The sequence below is a fragment of the Xiphophorus maculatus genome, chromosome 22 (genome assembly GCF_002775205.1).
Source record: "Xiphophorus maculatus strain JP 163 A chromosome 22, X_maculatus-5.0-male, whole genome shotgun sequence".
Lineage (NCBI taxonomy): Eukaryota > Metazoa > Chordata > Actinopteri > Cyprinodontiformes > Poeciliidae > Xiphophorus > Xiphophorus maculatus.
Genome location: NC_036464.1, coordinates 29,025,875 through 29,036,814, shown reverse-complemented (window position 1 = coordinate 29,036,814; position 10,940 = coordinate 29,025,875). Strand labels below are relative to the sequence as shown.

The 10,940-nt window shown below is 38.2% G+C and overlaps 1 protein-coding gene across 4 annotated transcripts; it reads right to left on the bottom strand.

Moving 5' to 3' along the window:
* Positions 1–1,904: 1,904 nt before the first annotated feature.
* galm (galactose mutarotase) lies at positions 1,905–10,433 on the bottom strand. 4 transcript variants are annotated; one of them, XM_023328091.1, is made up of 9 exons: positions 10,342–10,433; positions 8,550–8,749; positions 6,537–6,691; positions 5,248–5,361; positions 4,651–4,743; positions 3,579–3,660; positions 3,133–3,283; positions 2,866–3,040; positions 1,905–2,105 (listed from the first exon to the last, which is right to left on the bottom strand). In XM_023328091.1, exons 2-9 carry the CDS (start codon positions 8,734–8,736, stop codon positions 2,028–2,030), a joined length of 1,035 nt encoding a protein of 344 aa, XP_023183859.1. In that variant the 5' UTR covers positions 8,737–8,749; positions 10,342–10,433; the 3' UTR covers positions 1,905–2,027. The 4 variants fall into 4 exon arrangements, with proteins under 4 accessions (XP_023183859.1, XP_005812138.1, XP_023183860.1 ...); XM_005812081.3 differs by having other exon boundaries at positions 8,550–8,743; positions 10,342–10,420; XM_023328092.1 differs by lacking the exon at positions 10,342–10,433 and adding an exon at positions 10,147–10,306.
* Positions 10,434–10,940: the final 507 nt, after the last annotated feature.

Here is a 10,940-nt window from a genome sequence, read left to right as displayed (position 1 = left end):
ACGTAAAGACAAACTGTTGGCTATTTCGCAGCATGAGATTCAGACCCAATACATCTTAAAACCCAAACTGCAGCTTTGTCCTAAATAGTGAAGATGATACTTTACATCAGTAGTCCCCAAACTACGGCTCGCGGGCCAGATGCGGCCCGCCTCCACATTTGGTCCGGCCCCCTGAACAATACCAGAATATTTTCATATATGTGCATTTTTATTTGATAAGTTGGACTTTTGCAATAAAATAAATGTTCCTTAGTAATGAACTTTATTTATTATTAACTACTAGTTAGTAACTATTTTATACATGCATATAATTGACCCTAACCCTTTTTTTTATGTGGAGAACCCAGTGTTATTTGGTTATTATTTATTTCATAAATAGTGTTATTTCCTGACTTTTGTTCTCTGAAGAATCCAGAAAAGGTTATTTGATTGTGCTTTCTGAAAAACAATACATTTTTATGTTTAGCACTCTTACAATCGTCACACTTTTTCTGTTACAAACTGACCCCGGCCCCCCATCAGAGAAGGGACAAGTTATGTGGCCCTCACAGGAGAAAGTTTGGGGACCCCTGCTTTACATATTGTTAGCTCACTGTTCGGATAAATAATTTGGTAATGATCAGATGAGCAAGGGGACATTTTGCAACCTGTGGTTCCAGGTCCATGCTGCTGCTGCTGCCGCAACAGCAAAATATGGCTGAAAGCTGAGCACGATGCAGGGCTCCACTTCCTCCCGCTGCATGAGTTCAAAGCTCTCTGTTCCTGTTTCATGACAATGACAATGACCAACACACACTTTGTGAGAATAGTTTCTCATTTTTTCAGGACTCTTTTGCACTTCTCTAGAAATGTTTTTCAATTATATATATATATATATATATATATATATATATATATATATATATATATTCGAGGGGGAGGTGGGTGCGTTTATCATGACATTTGCCAGTTACAAGTTATTTCAGTGACCATTGAGGAGTTTTCTGACATCAAAAACGTAGTATCAAACAAATATTACATAAGAAAATATCACAGCATTTTTTTAAATTATGATTTCATATAAGGGAAATAAAATTTAACCAGGCTATGAGGCTAAAATAGGTGCTCTATGAATAATTAAACAAATTTAAAAAAAAGACTGTTTACCAAACGTGGCGTAGTGACACTTTTCCCGGGAAACCTTCCCTTATCAGTGTATTTTAAAGCAGATTCACAAGAGTGTATACTCCACGAAACAGCGCCCTCTTCAGACATGAGACATTAAATACATGTCTAGATTTGATGTTTGTAATACAAAAATTAATTCTTGCAGAATTTTTTTTCTGAGAGTCACTTTTGATGTAGTGTTTCTCATCGTGGGCCTTTAAATGACTTATTTTAGCTTGACTTATTTTTAAAAGCAATATTATGTGAGCAAATTTGGACATATTGTGGATTTTCTCAAATAAGGTTAAAACTAAACATACAGATATCAATATGCATGCATATGTTGTAGTTATTGCTAAAGAAAACCCTACATTCATAATTTCTTAGAAAATTTGAATAGAATATTTAATACATCTTTAATAGTTTTAGTTCCATAACTTCAGTTTATTTATTATTTATTTGACATTGGTTGTTCTACTTCTAATTGCTAGTGATGTAATCAAGTGTGCTGTACAAGTACAGCATTATCAAATACATTTGTAATTCAGTATATTTATGTCTGTGTTTAAAACAAAGTTTTAAGTCAATTCAGCCCTGTTTTCACTTCCAGGGTGCGTAACAGATATTGCTTTGGAAAGTGAAACCAAACCAATATCTGGTGCATCATTATTAACAACACATCAAATGTGTTGCTGCACATGGCTTAAAAATGATGTATTTGTGTAATAGCTAACAGAGCTACTTCACATAATCACATAACCAGTTTAAATGACAAAACTTTATTACAATTTATGCTGAAGAAATTCACATCAACAGCAGTCATAAAGCAAGCTTTGACCTAGATATGTGTCAGAGGTCAGCGCTGGAGTCCTGACTGTTGCTCAGACGGTGGTGAAGGTGAAGCGAGTCACATGATGGTATTCATCCCCGGGACGCAGGAGGCAGTCTGGGAAGGAAGCCTAAACACACACAGACACACCCCTTTATACCACATACACACACACACACACACACACCCCACCACCTTTGGCCTGGCAACACAGACATGACTTAAGAACACACGTTTTTGATTAAACCACATATTTCGATAGAATGGGCAGAAAGAGCAGCGAGTGTTAGGGAGGTGGCTCTCTTCTTTAAAAAGTGGACAGATCCTTTTGTATAACCAGGAGAATCGACTGAAAGTGTAATTATTCATTCATCTAGTTTCTCCCTGGTTATTATTAATGTCTTATTCATACATTACAGGAATGCTACGTTACTGCATTTCCAGCAAGAAAAGTGTTATTTTCTTATTCAAAAAAGTAATTGAATTATTATCTTATTTTTGTTTTTAATGTATTTCCAATATTGTGTAATAAAAAAAGGCTTAAGTGGTTAAATAAAAAAATCTGCAGGAGATGCCAATTTTTTAATCAGCTTATTTGAATTGTCAGAATAATTGATAGAATAATTGATTACTAAAATGAATCATTAGTTGCTGTCCTAAATAACAGTAATAACTTTGATTTATTACTATAAATAAACAGTAATATCGGTTTGTTCCATTGAAATCAACATATTGATTTCAATATGAAATCAATATGCTGCTTTCTTGACCTTGCCAAGAATAGCAGCAAACAGAGAATAAAAAACAAAGGAAAAAGTTACAGTTATAACAGTTCTGCTATATGTTCCTAAATTTAATCATTGGAAGTGATTCTCCACCCAGCGACATACCTGGTTAACAGCATTGGGCCAGTTTTGTGTCTCTAAACAGAAGGCGCTGTGCTTCCCATACGTCACTCCACCCTTTCCTCTGATGGAGCCGTCCAGGACATTGGCGGTGTAGAACTGGACTCCTGGTTGGCTGGTTGACACCTCCAGGACACGCCCACTGGGGGGGTGAAGCACTCTGAAACGAGGAAGAAGGTTAACCTTCCAGAATCAACTAAATGAATGAATCGGGGACATTTTTTGTTGTGTGATCATGCATTGTGTGGAAACCTGGCAGCATGTCTTTCTGTCCAGTCATCTCTGGGTGAACACAGGCAGAAGTTGTGGTCAAAGCCGAGGCCAGGAACTTTCTTCAGCTGGACACCGACAGGAACCGGCACCCGGAGGTCAAAGGGTGTGTCCTCCACAGGGCGGATCTCTCCTGCCAACAGATTGCCTCTGACTTATTTTTCTTGAAAATCATCTTTTTTGAGGGGGGGAGGACGTAACAAGAGAAAAAAGTATTTTCTCTTATTCATGGATTTTAAAGGGAAATCAAAAATGACTAAAACTGGTATCAGCAGGTCAGAACTTTACAAACATCAGCCTACAAATCTTCGATTGGTGAATCTCTAATAGCATTCCTTCCATTAATCCACTATTGTCAGAAGTACAGCAGCTTAAGACTAAGGAAATAGACTAGTTTATGTCAGGGAAGGACTGACGTAGGCGCTCACCTGTAGGGATTGATGTGTCATCAACAGGCAGGTAAGACTGTGCACTGATAGACACCTCATGATCATAGATATCTGCTGCTCCCTTCATCCAAGGGATGCAAGAACACAAACACACAAATATAGAAACAATTTATCACCATATGTAGCAAATAGTGTTTGTGTCAAATGGTGACTGTATGATGTGTGTGTGACATCGCTATGCATTGAGTCGGGAACATTGATGGTGGGGAAAATGAAACCGTCAAGCAAAGAATCTCAAAATATGAACGCGAGGTTTTGCTGTTAACTGTCAAAACTTCAGCAATAAGGTCCAAAGGTAAGAATCACATTTTCACTGGTCAGTAAAAGATTTGAATGAAAAAGCAAAAGCTGGATATATAGCTCAGTTATGCTAGCTTGACTTTTACAACCTTATCATGTATTTTTAAAAGTATGTGGTTTGTGTCGTGTCAATTTATGTAATTATGTTACCTTCAGTTGTCATAGAGGTGCTATATATATATCAAAAATAACTTTAAAGAAATTTGACTTTGTGATTTAATGCCTTAAAATTGGGACTCTGTCTCTTTAAAAACGCCTGCTCTTTCTGAAACTCTGCCTTCAGGAAGTCATCATAACATGGCTCCTCCATTAACCGTTCAACAACGTTTTTACCAGCGTTGCTCTGGGAAGTAGCTCCTATAACAAGCTCAGCAGGTGCACAGGTCCACCAGGTGTTTGCTAATTGCGGTTGGCTAGTTTGAAGGAACTGAGGGAAGAGCTGCTCTGTGAGATGGAAGCTCCGAAGCTGCTGGTCTGAGGAGAAGCTGTGTTTCAAAGGCGGGGCTATGTCCACCCAGGCGTTTTGCACAGTTGAATGGTTGCTGTGGAGATTAAATGAGTTCTCAAACATGCAGCACTCCAAGTGTGTCTTTGATGCGGGAATAACATTTTAACATGATGTAAAGCTGAAAAAAGTTGATTTTACATAATAAAGCCAATTTAAAGACCGCCAAAATACACAGAGACTTATGTTTGTAATGTGATCGAATGTGGCAAAGTTTCCGGGGTGTGAATGATGTCAAGGTCTTACCTGCCCTGATAGGTTGAAGTAGGAGTGGTTGGTGAGGTTGATGGGGGTGGCTTTGGTGGAGCGGGCTCGGTAGTCAGCGGTTAGAGTTTCCCCCTAAGCAGAAAACACAAAACAAACCTCACTAACACAGGTGCAAAATCAACTCAGTAAAACATTGAGGCAAGTTGAAGATGATATTTGGAAAGTTGAGTCTGGGAAACTGATAACCGAGCAGCTGTCCAGTCCGGGATGTTTTCTGTCCCAACCGGTCTGCTTCCTATAGAATCCCCCCTTCAACCTTCTCGTTTTCAGGAGTAATGATCTGGAAGTGCAGCTCCATCTGAAGCTGATAGTTCAGCAACAAACTTCTACTCAGTTTTGTTTTTAATGGTCTTCTCCTCAGATGTAGATTTTTAATCTTTATTTATTGTTCAATTAATCTACCTCTAGTGTTTTCAGCAACGACTTTCTAAAAATCCTTCTTCCTCTTCTAAAATGATTGTTGCTATAAACTTCACAATCCTTTCTACACAAACTTGTTTTTATACATTCACCAGAAAAGAAATGAGGCAAATGTTCTGATACATGGTTCTGATGCTGAGACATGAGTATGTTTACCTGTAGAGTGTAGGAGATGGAGACCTGAAGCTCACCAGGGTAGCCCTGGTCTCCATCTGGACTCGTATGACTGAGGATCACACCACCTTCCACTTCTGCAGCAAGCCAGACTTCCTGGACAGAGAAACCCAGAGAGGAACTCAAGAGAAGAAGTTTCCCTTTCGAAACGTCCCCATAGGACAAGCAAACACAAACAGTTGCCCCACATCTGGTCCTTAAGGTTTTTATCTCCTGGATGTGATAAAAAATCTCCACCTACAGGAAATAAAAAGCTCCAAGAATTGGAAGAAAAACTGGAAAGCATTCTTGACAACCTGTTGCTTCAGTCATTTATCAACACAGTTAAGCTCTCAAGATATAGAAATCCTCTTAAGTAATTAAACAACATGTCAATATTAATCAATGTCCTACATTAAACTTAACACTTCCTGGGTAAAAAGGATAAGCATTTTGGTTGTTTTAATAATGATGTATTAATCTAATATTGCGACATTTAGCTAACAGGGTAATGTGGGAAATTATTTCTGTTTCCTGTTAGTTTTGTGTCTGACATGGAGAACCATTTTTTGTCACCAGCAGTAACATGACCACACATATAATGAAAATAACTGCAATTACATAATCAGTTTTAGCTTAAAAAAACAAAAACAATGCTATTAATTATAACTTTTGTCAATGCACCGATTGGAACTTACAGACCAATTCCTGATTTTTGTAAAGCGTTGGCCTTCAAATTCAAATTTAAACTCCTAACTTTTAATGTAAGAAGAAATGTCCAAAAGGCAGCCAACATTCCCAGATCCAACATGTTCCATAACCAAAGTTAAAGCGCTAAGGTTTCTGCTAAAACAAAGCAACTTTGCTTTACTCCGTTCAGATCTCCAGTTCTCTGCTTAAAGTCTTATTCATGTCTCAATATTTGAAACACATTATTTTCTTGATATAGCTTCACAATTCTCTGAGGGATCTTTATTCAAACGCCTCAGTAACACCAAAAATATCTGGAGAGTTTTCCTGACTTAGTAATGGCATCGAAAAACAACCTGGCAGCTATAAGGATGGTGGGAGGTCAAAGGTCAGGCCCAAGCTGGTTTCTCTGAAAAATTTGGTCTCCTATTTCTTTTATTTTCAAAAAAAAAAATTAATGGCGGACAAACTCACTGTAGCTATCCTGTTATTGGACGAGGAAATGCTTCACATTTTCTCTGAACCCACCTTGAAGTGTTTCGTTGAAGGGGCTAAAGTTTCCAGTCCAGGAACAGCAAACACTCCCCAAGGGTTCGTCTTACCTTGTTGAAGCCACGCAGGCCTCCATGCAGGGCATTTGGTCCATTGTTGGTATCTAGTTGGAACTCTTTTCCTTCCACCACAAAGTGTCCTTTTGCTATCCTGTTAGCCACACGACCCACCAAGGCCCCCAGATACCGTTTATCCGACACATAACCTGACAACATAAAAATAGGATTGTTCACCTTTATCAAAGGTAAGTATGCAGTCACTTCAATTTCTCTTAGCTTTTCCAGGCAGGGGTCCCAATCAAGTTTCAAGCTAACTTGACTGGTTAGCTTGATCAATCAAACAGACTGTGAACTTAATACAGCAGATCTAAAGTTAGTCACAACTGACTATTCTGTTAAGGGTTGGAAGAAATGTGTTGTAGGGGGTGGGAGCATGTCTGACATTTATCATCACAAAGTAATGATAATTATCATTTTTAATTTGACAGTCAGAGAAATCCATTGGAATGCATCCTGAGGTCAGAATTCTGATTTGGAAAGTTCCGGTTCTCCACCAAACTTGGTGTTGAAATCAAACATGGTTGTTCCACAAAGTGTGACAGCTGTTCATTTTCATTTCTGACAAACCCTATACAGATAAATTAGTCCCAATATAACTATACAACAGCTATAGTCATATTCAATAATTGGATTATTACTCTTTTGGTTCAAAGTTAATAACTTCAGTTTTGTTTCAATTCAGCTGGAGAAAGTTATGGCACGTCCACACATTTATCTTTTCTAAGCAGCTGTTCAGTGATTGGAATGGGTACCGACTCACATGGTGACATCATAATGTAGAGCTGTGTATCATCTGCAAAGTTACGGTAGCTAATATTATTTCCTGTTATAACCTGAGTTAGTGGGAGCATATAGACATTAAATAAGAGGAGTCCTAGGATTGAACCGTGGGGTGCGCCACATGTGACTTCTGTCCCCCTTGATGAGAAATTACCTATTGAAACAAAGAAATACCTTTTCTTTATGTAAGATTTGAACCAGTTGAGTACTGGACCGGACAGTCCGATCTAACTCTCCAGACATTTCAGTAAAATGTCAAAAGTATTCTCTAAAAAGTGTATTTTTAGAGTACACTTCTTAGAGTGCACTTTCAAAAGTATATTTGAAACAATTAAGTAATGCCGTGTTCGTATCCTACGTCTGATGTAATGATGCTGAAGCATTATTACATGCTAGTTGGTACAGGTCCTGTACCAACCATGACGCTGTGGTGGTGCAGGGGTAGAGCACAATGCACATAAGGAGACCTTAGTCCTCAGCACAGCTGTCGTACGTTCGATTCCAGCCTGATGACCTTTGCTGCATGTCTTCCATCTCTGTCACTACACATTTTCCTGTCTAAATACTCTCAAATAAAGGCTACCTGAGTACAAAAAAAATAAATAAAATTCCGGTAAAAAAGAAGTCATTTATTAGTTTCCTTCATTATTTGAAGTAAACTACATGATTTGAGTAAGACCAACTTAAATTTGGTCATTTTAAACACACTTAATGAATTTATTTTTACAACGAACTCAAGGGAAGTTTATTTATATAGTCACATTCCTGTAAAGTCAGTCTAGACTGCTTTACAGGAAGCCAAAGATATTAAAAAACCAAAAACTTTGACACTTTTCTCTTTAAAGAGCTATAGCTGCATTTATCTAGAAGTGTATGCTTCAGTTTGATGCCAAACTGAACCATAAAAACTCCAGATCCCAAAAGAGCTGCACAGTTTTTCCCCAGAGACTTTTTTTTATTTTATTTTTTGCTGATGTTCTCAAGGGATTTTAAGAATGAGCCTTGCTGAGGTTTTGGTCTTTTACTTTGTTTCCATACACTTTCTGAGTACAGTTTCAGTCAAGAAAAACATCTTCAGAAATAATCACATCAAACTAAATTTTAAAAATACTCATTTTTTGTTTAGCATCTATCCTGAAAATCAAATCTGTTTGAATCCTCAGGTTCTATAATTTATTATTTATCAGAACAATTTTTTCAAACATTGAATATTTTATGTCTTACCTTCCAGGTCATCGTAGCCGAGGACTACATCCTCCATCTGCCCATGTTTCCCTCTGCAGGACACAGACCTTATAATGGCACCCAGGGTCAGGACCTCCACCCGCACCTGGGGGGACTGGAGGGTCCACATATCCACATTGCCGAGGCCAGGGACCTGTCCCCACTGCTGATGGCTGACCTGAGTCATCCTGAGTCTGACCCTCAACATGGAGGGAAAGAAAAAAACAATGTCCATCTCCTTAAAACCATCCATCTTTTTAAAAATATCTGTGATTTCAGTTCAATTACACAAACTACAACCAGACCTGACCGTGGAATATAGAACCGCCTTTACCCTCTGGGGTCCAGGGCATTTGATTTACCTTTATATTTCTCCATAAAAACCATTAATATCGCCTGGTGTGGAGTCGGTTTTTTCACACTTATTTTTTTCTTTTGGGTATACTGTTATTGCACATTAGACCTTTAGTCACATAAAAACATCAAATCTCAGTTGGAAAACTTTTTCTTTTCTCACTGTGAATCCCACAACTATTTACAACAAATTTTTCTTATAATTTAGAATGCAAATGTATTCTGTAAATTTCAAAAATGTATGTAAAAGTATTGCAAGCAACACAGTTTTGTGAAATTATTAGCATGGAAATGAAGACAATTCCTCATTTGTTTGTGTGCAGCTATTTGCAAAACCCCATTGGCCAAAAGACTCGTCTCACGTTTACCAAAAATATCTAGATGAACCTCCAGAGGGATGGGAAAATATTCCCATCCCTCTGGAGAGACAAAGCATGTGTGTCCTGTTATGTCTGGAGTAAAACTAACAGCATTTCAGAACTACACACCGAACTCCAGACATGGTGGTGGCAGGTAATGGTCTGGAGCTGATTTTCTGTGTTAGAACCTAGAGTCAAGCAATTCCTGCATTTTTTTTTTATATGTTGGAAGTGTTTGGAGGGAAAAAAATATCTGAGCTGACAGTTTTGACCTGAAGGAAAAACAGAAATGTGTATCAGCCAAGAGAATAGAATGTACATTTCAAAATTGGTCCAACAGTAAGTATTCCTTATATATACGGTATTATATGATTTGACATATCTGTGCTGCAAGATTAGTTTATTTCTAAATTTGAGGCGCAAACATTTAAGTGAGGTGGTTATTTTTGTTAAAAAATAAGATACAATCTGTGGCTGCTGTGCGAACATCTCTGAACATCTTCTGTGGAAATGTTTGCAGACTCCAACCAAGACAGCTGGAAATTTACTCTGGGATAACTATCATTTTGATTTCTGTTAAAACAACGTTTATTTCTCTGGAGCAACAAAAAAAAAGTGTTCCAGCGTGCCAACTGTAAATAATTTTAAGAAGCAGCATGAAACGGAATTATTTCATAGTGTGTTTGTCCTCTTCTACTCTATGTTCACCAGGCTGTTTATTGAACTTCGGTCATATCTGCTGGTTGTCACTAAATCTCGTCGCGTTAAATGTCCTGTGCAGAAGAACCACCACTAAATGGACGGTCAGGTGTGTCGCTTTGTTTCGTACACCCACAAAGAGCGTCCCGATAAATTCTGACTTAAAAGTGGAAAAGGTCGCTGACCTTTAATCGGGGCTGGGGAGCAAAGTTCGGGAGAACACCTGACCCGACTGGACGGTTCCTCGTCAGAAACTCAGAGCTGAAGTCCAGCTGAGAGCTGACAGGCTACCGGTGAAACTCTCACCAACTTCTCCTTCACTGCTAAGACTCAAGCTGAAAACCAGTGTGAATGCTCTGCTTCCGTTCGCAGTCCCTTACCTACAAACGCGTCACCAAGTCCGGGAGAGAAGAAGGCGCGTGAGACGTCAGATGAATGCGGAAGTCATGTGACTCAAGGGGCGTGCCTCAAAGCGTTCTCTCCTCTCCATAAGAATCTCCATAAGACCAAGAATCTAAATGTGAGAAATATTCCGAAGTACAAAAAAAAAAAAAAAAAAAAAATCTACTGAAGGTCATAGTGCCACAGTCAATATGACTAAGTTGTTGAATATTTTCATTTGACATCGCTTGAATATGGCTGAAGATGTTAGAAGGTAAATGCTTAAAAATGCCAATTTATCAAATTGGTCGGGACTTAAAATTGTAGTTATTTTAGGCCAAAAACATATCTCATTATTTTGACATTTAATTATTTTCTCGTTCTACGCTGGATTTATGTGACCTGTCAGCCTGACCCATCACACTCAGTGGGCAGCAATAGGAACACTGTTATACAGAGGATTCAGTCAATCAAATGTCTATTTAACAAGCCACGGTGAACGTTTCACGATGTAGCACATGAAGTATGAAATAGAGACTGGATCTTTAAAAAATCCACATTACCTTGCATTATTGTTTAAATTTTTTTTATTTGCATA

Bases quoted from the DNA above. Each gene is read 5' to 3' on its own strand.
- galm (XM_023328091.1), bottom strand. From the start codon at position 8,736: ATGACTCAGGTCAGCCATCAGCAGTGGGGACAGGTCCCTGGCCTCGGC. The intron at 3,661-4,650 runs GTAAGACCTTGA...CCTTGGATGAAG, and splicing joins ACTTCAACCTATCAGGGCAG to GGAGCAGCAGATATCTATGA. The intron at 3,041-3,132 runs GTTTCCACACAA...TCCTCGTTTCAG, and splicing joins ACAGAAAGACATGCTGCCAG to AGTGCTTCACCCCCCCAGTG.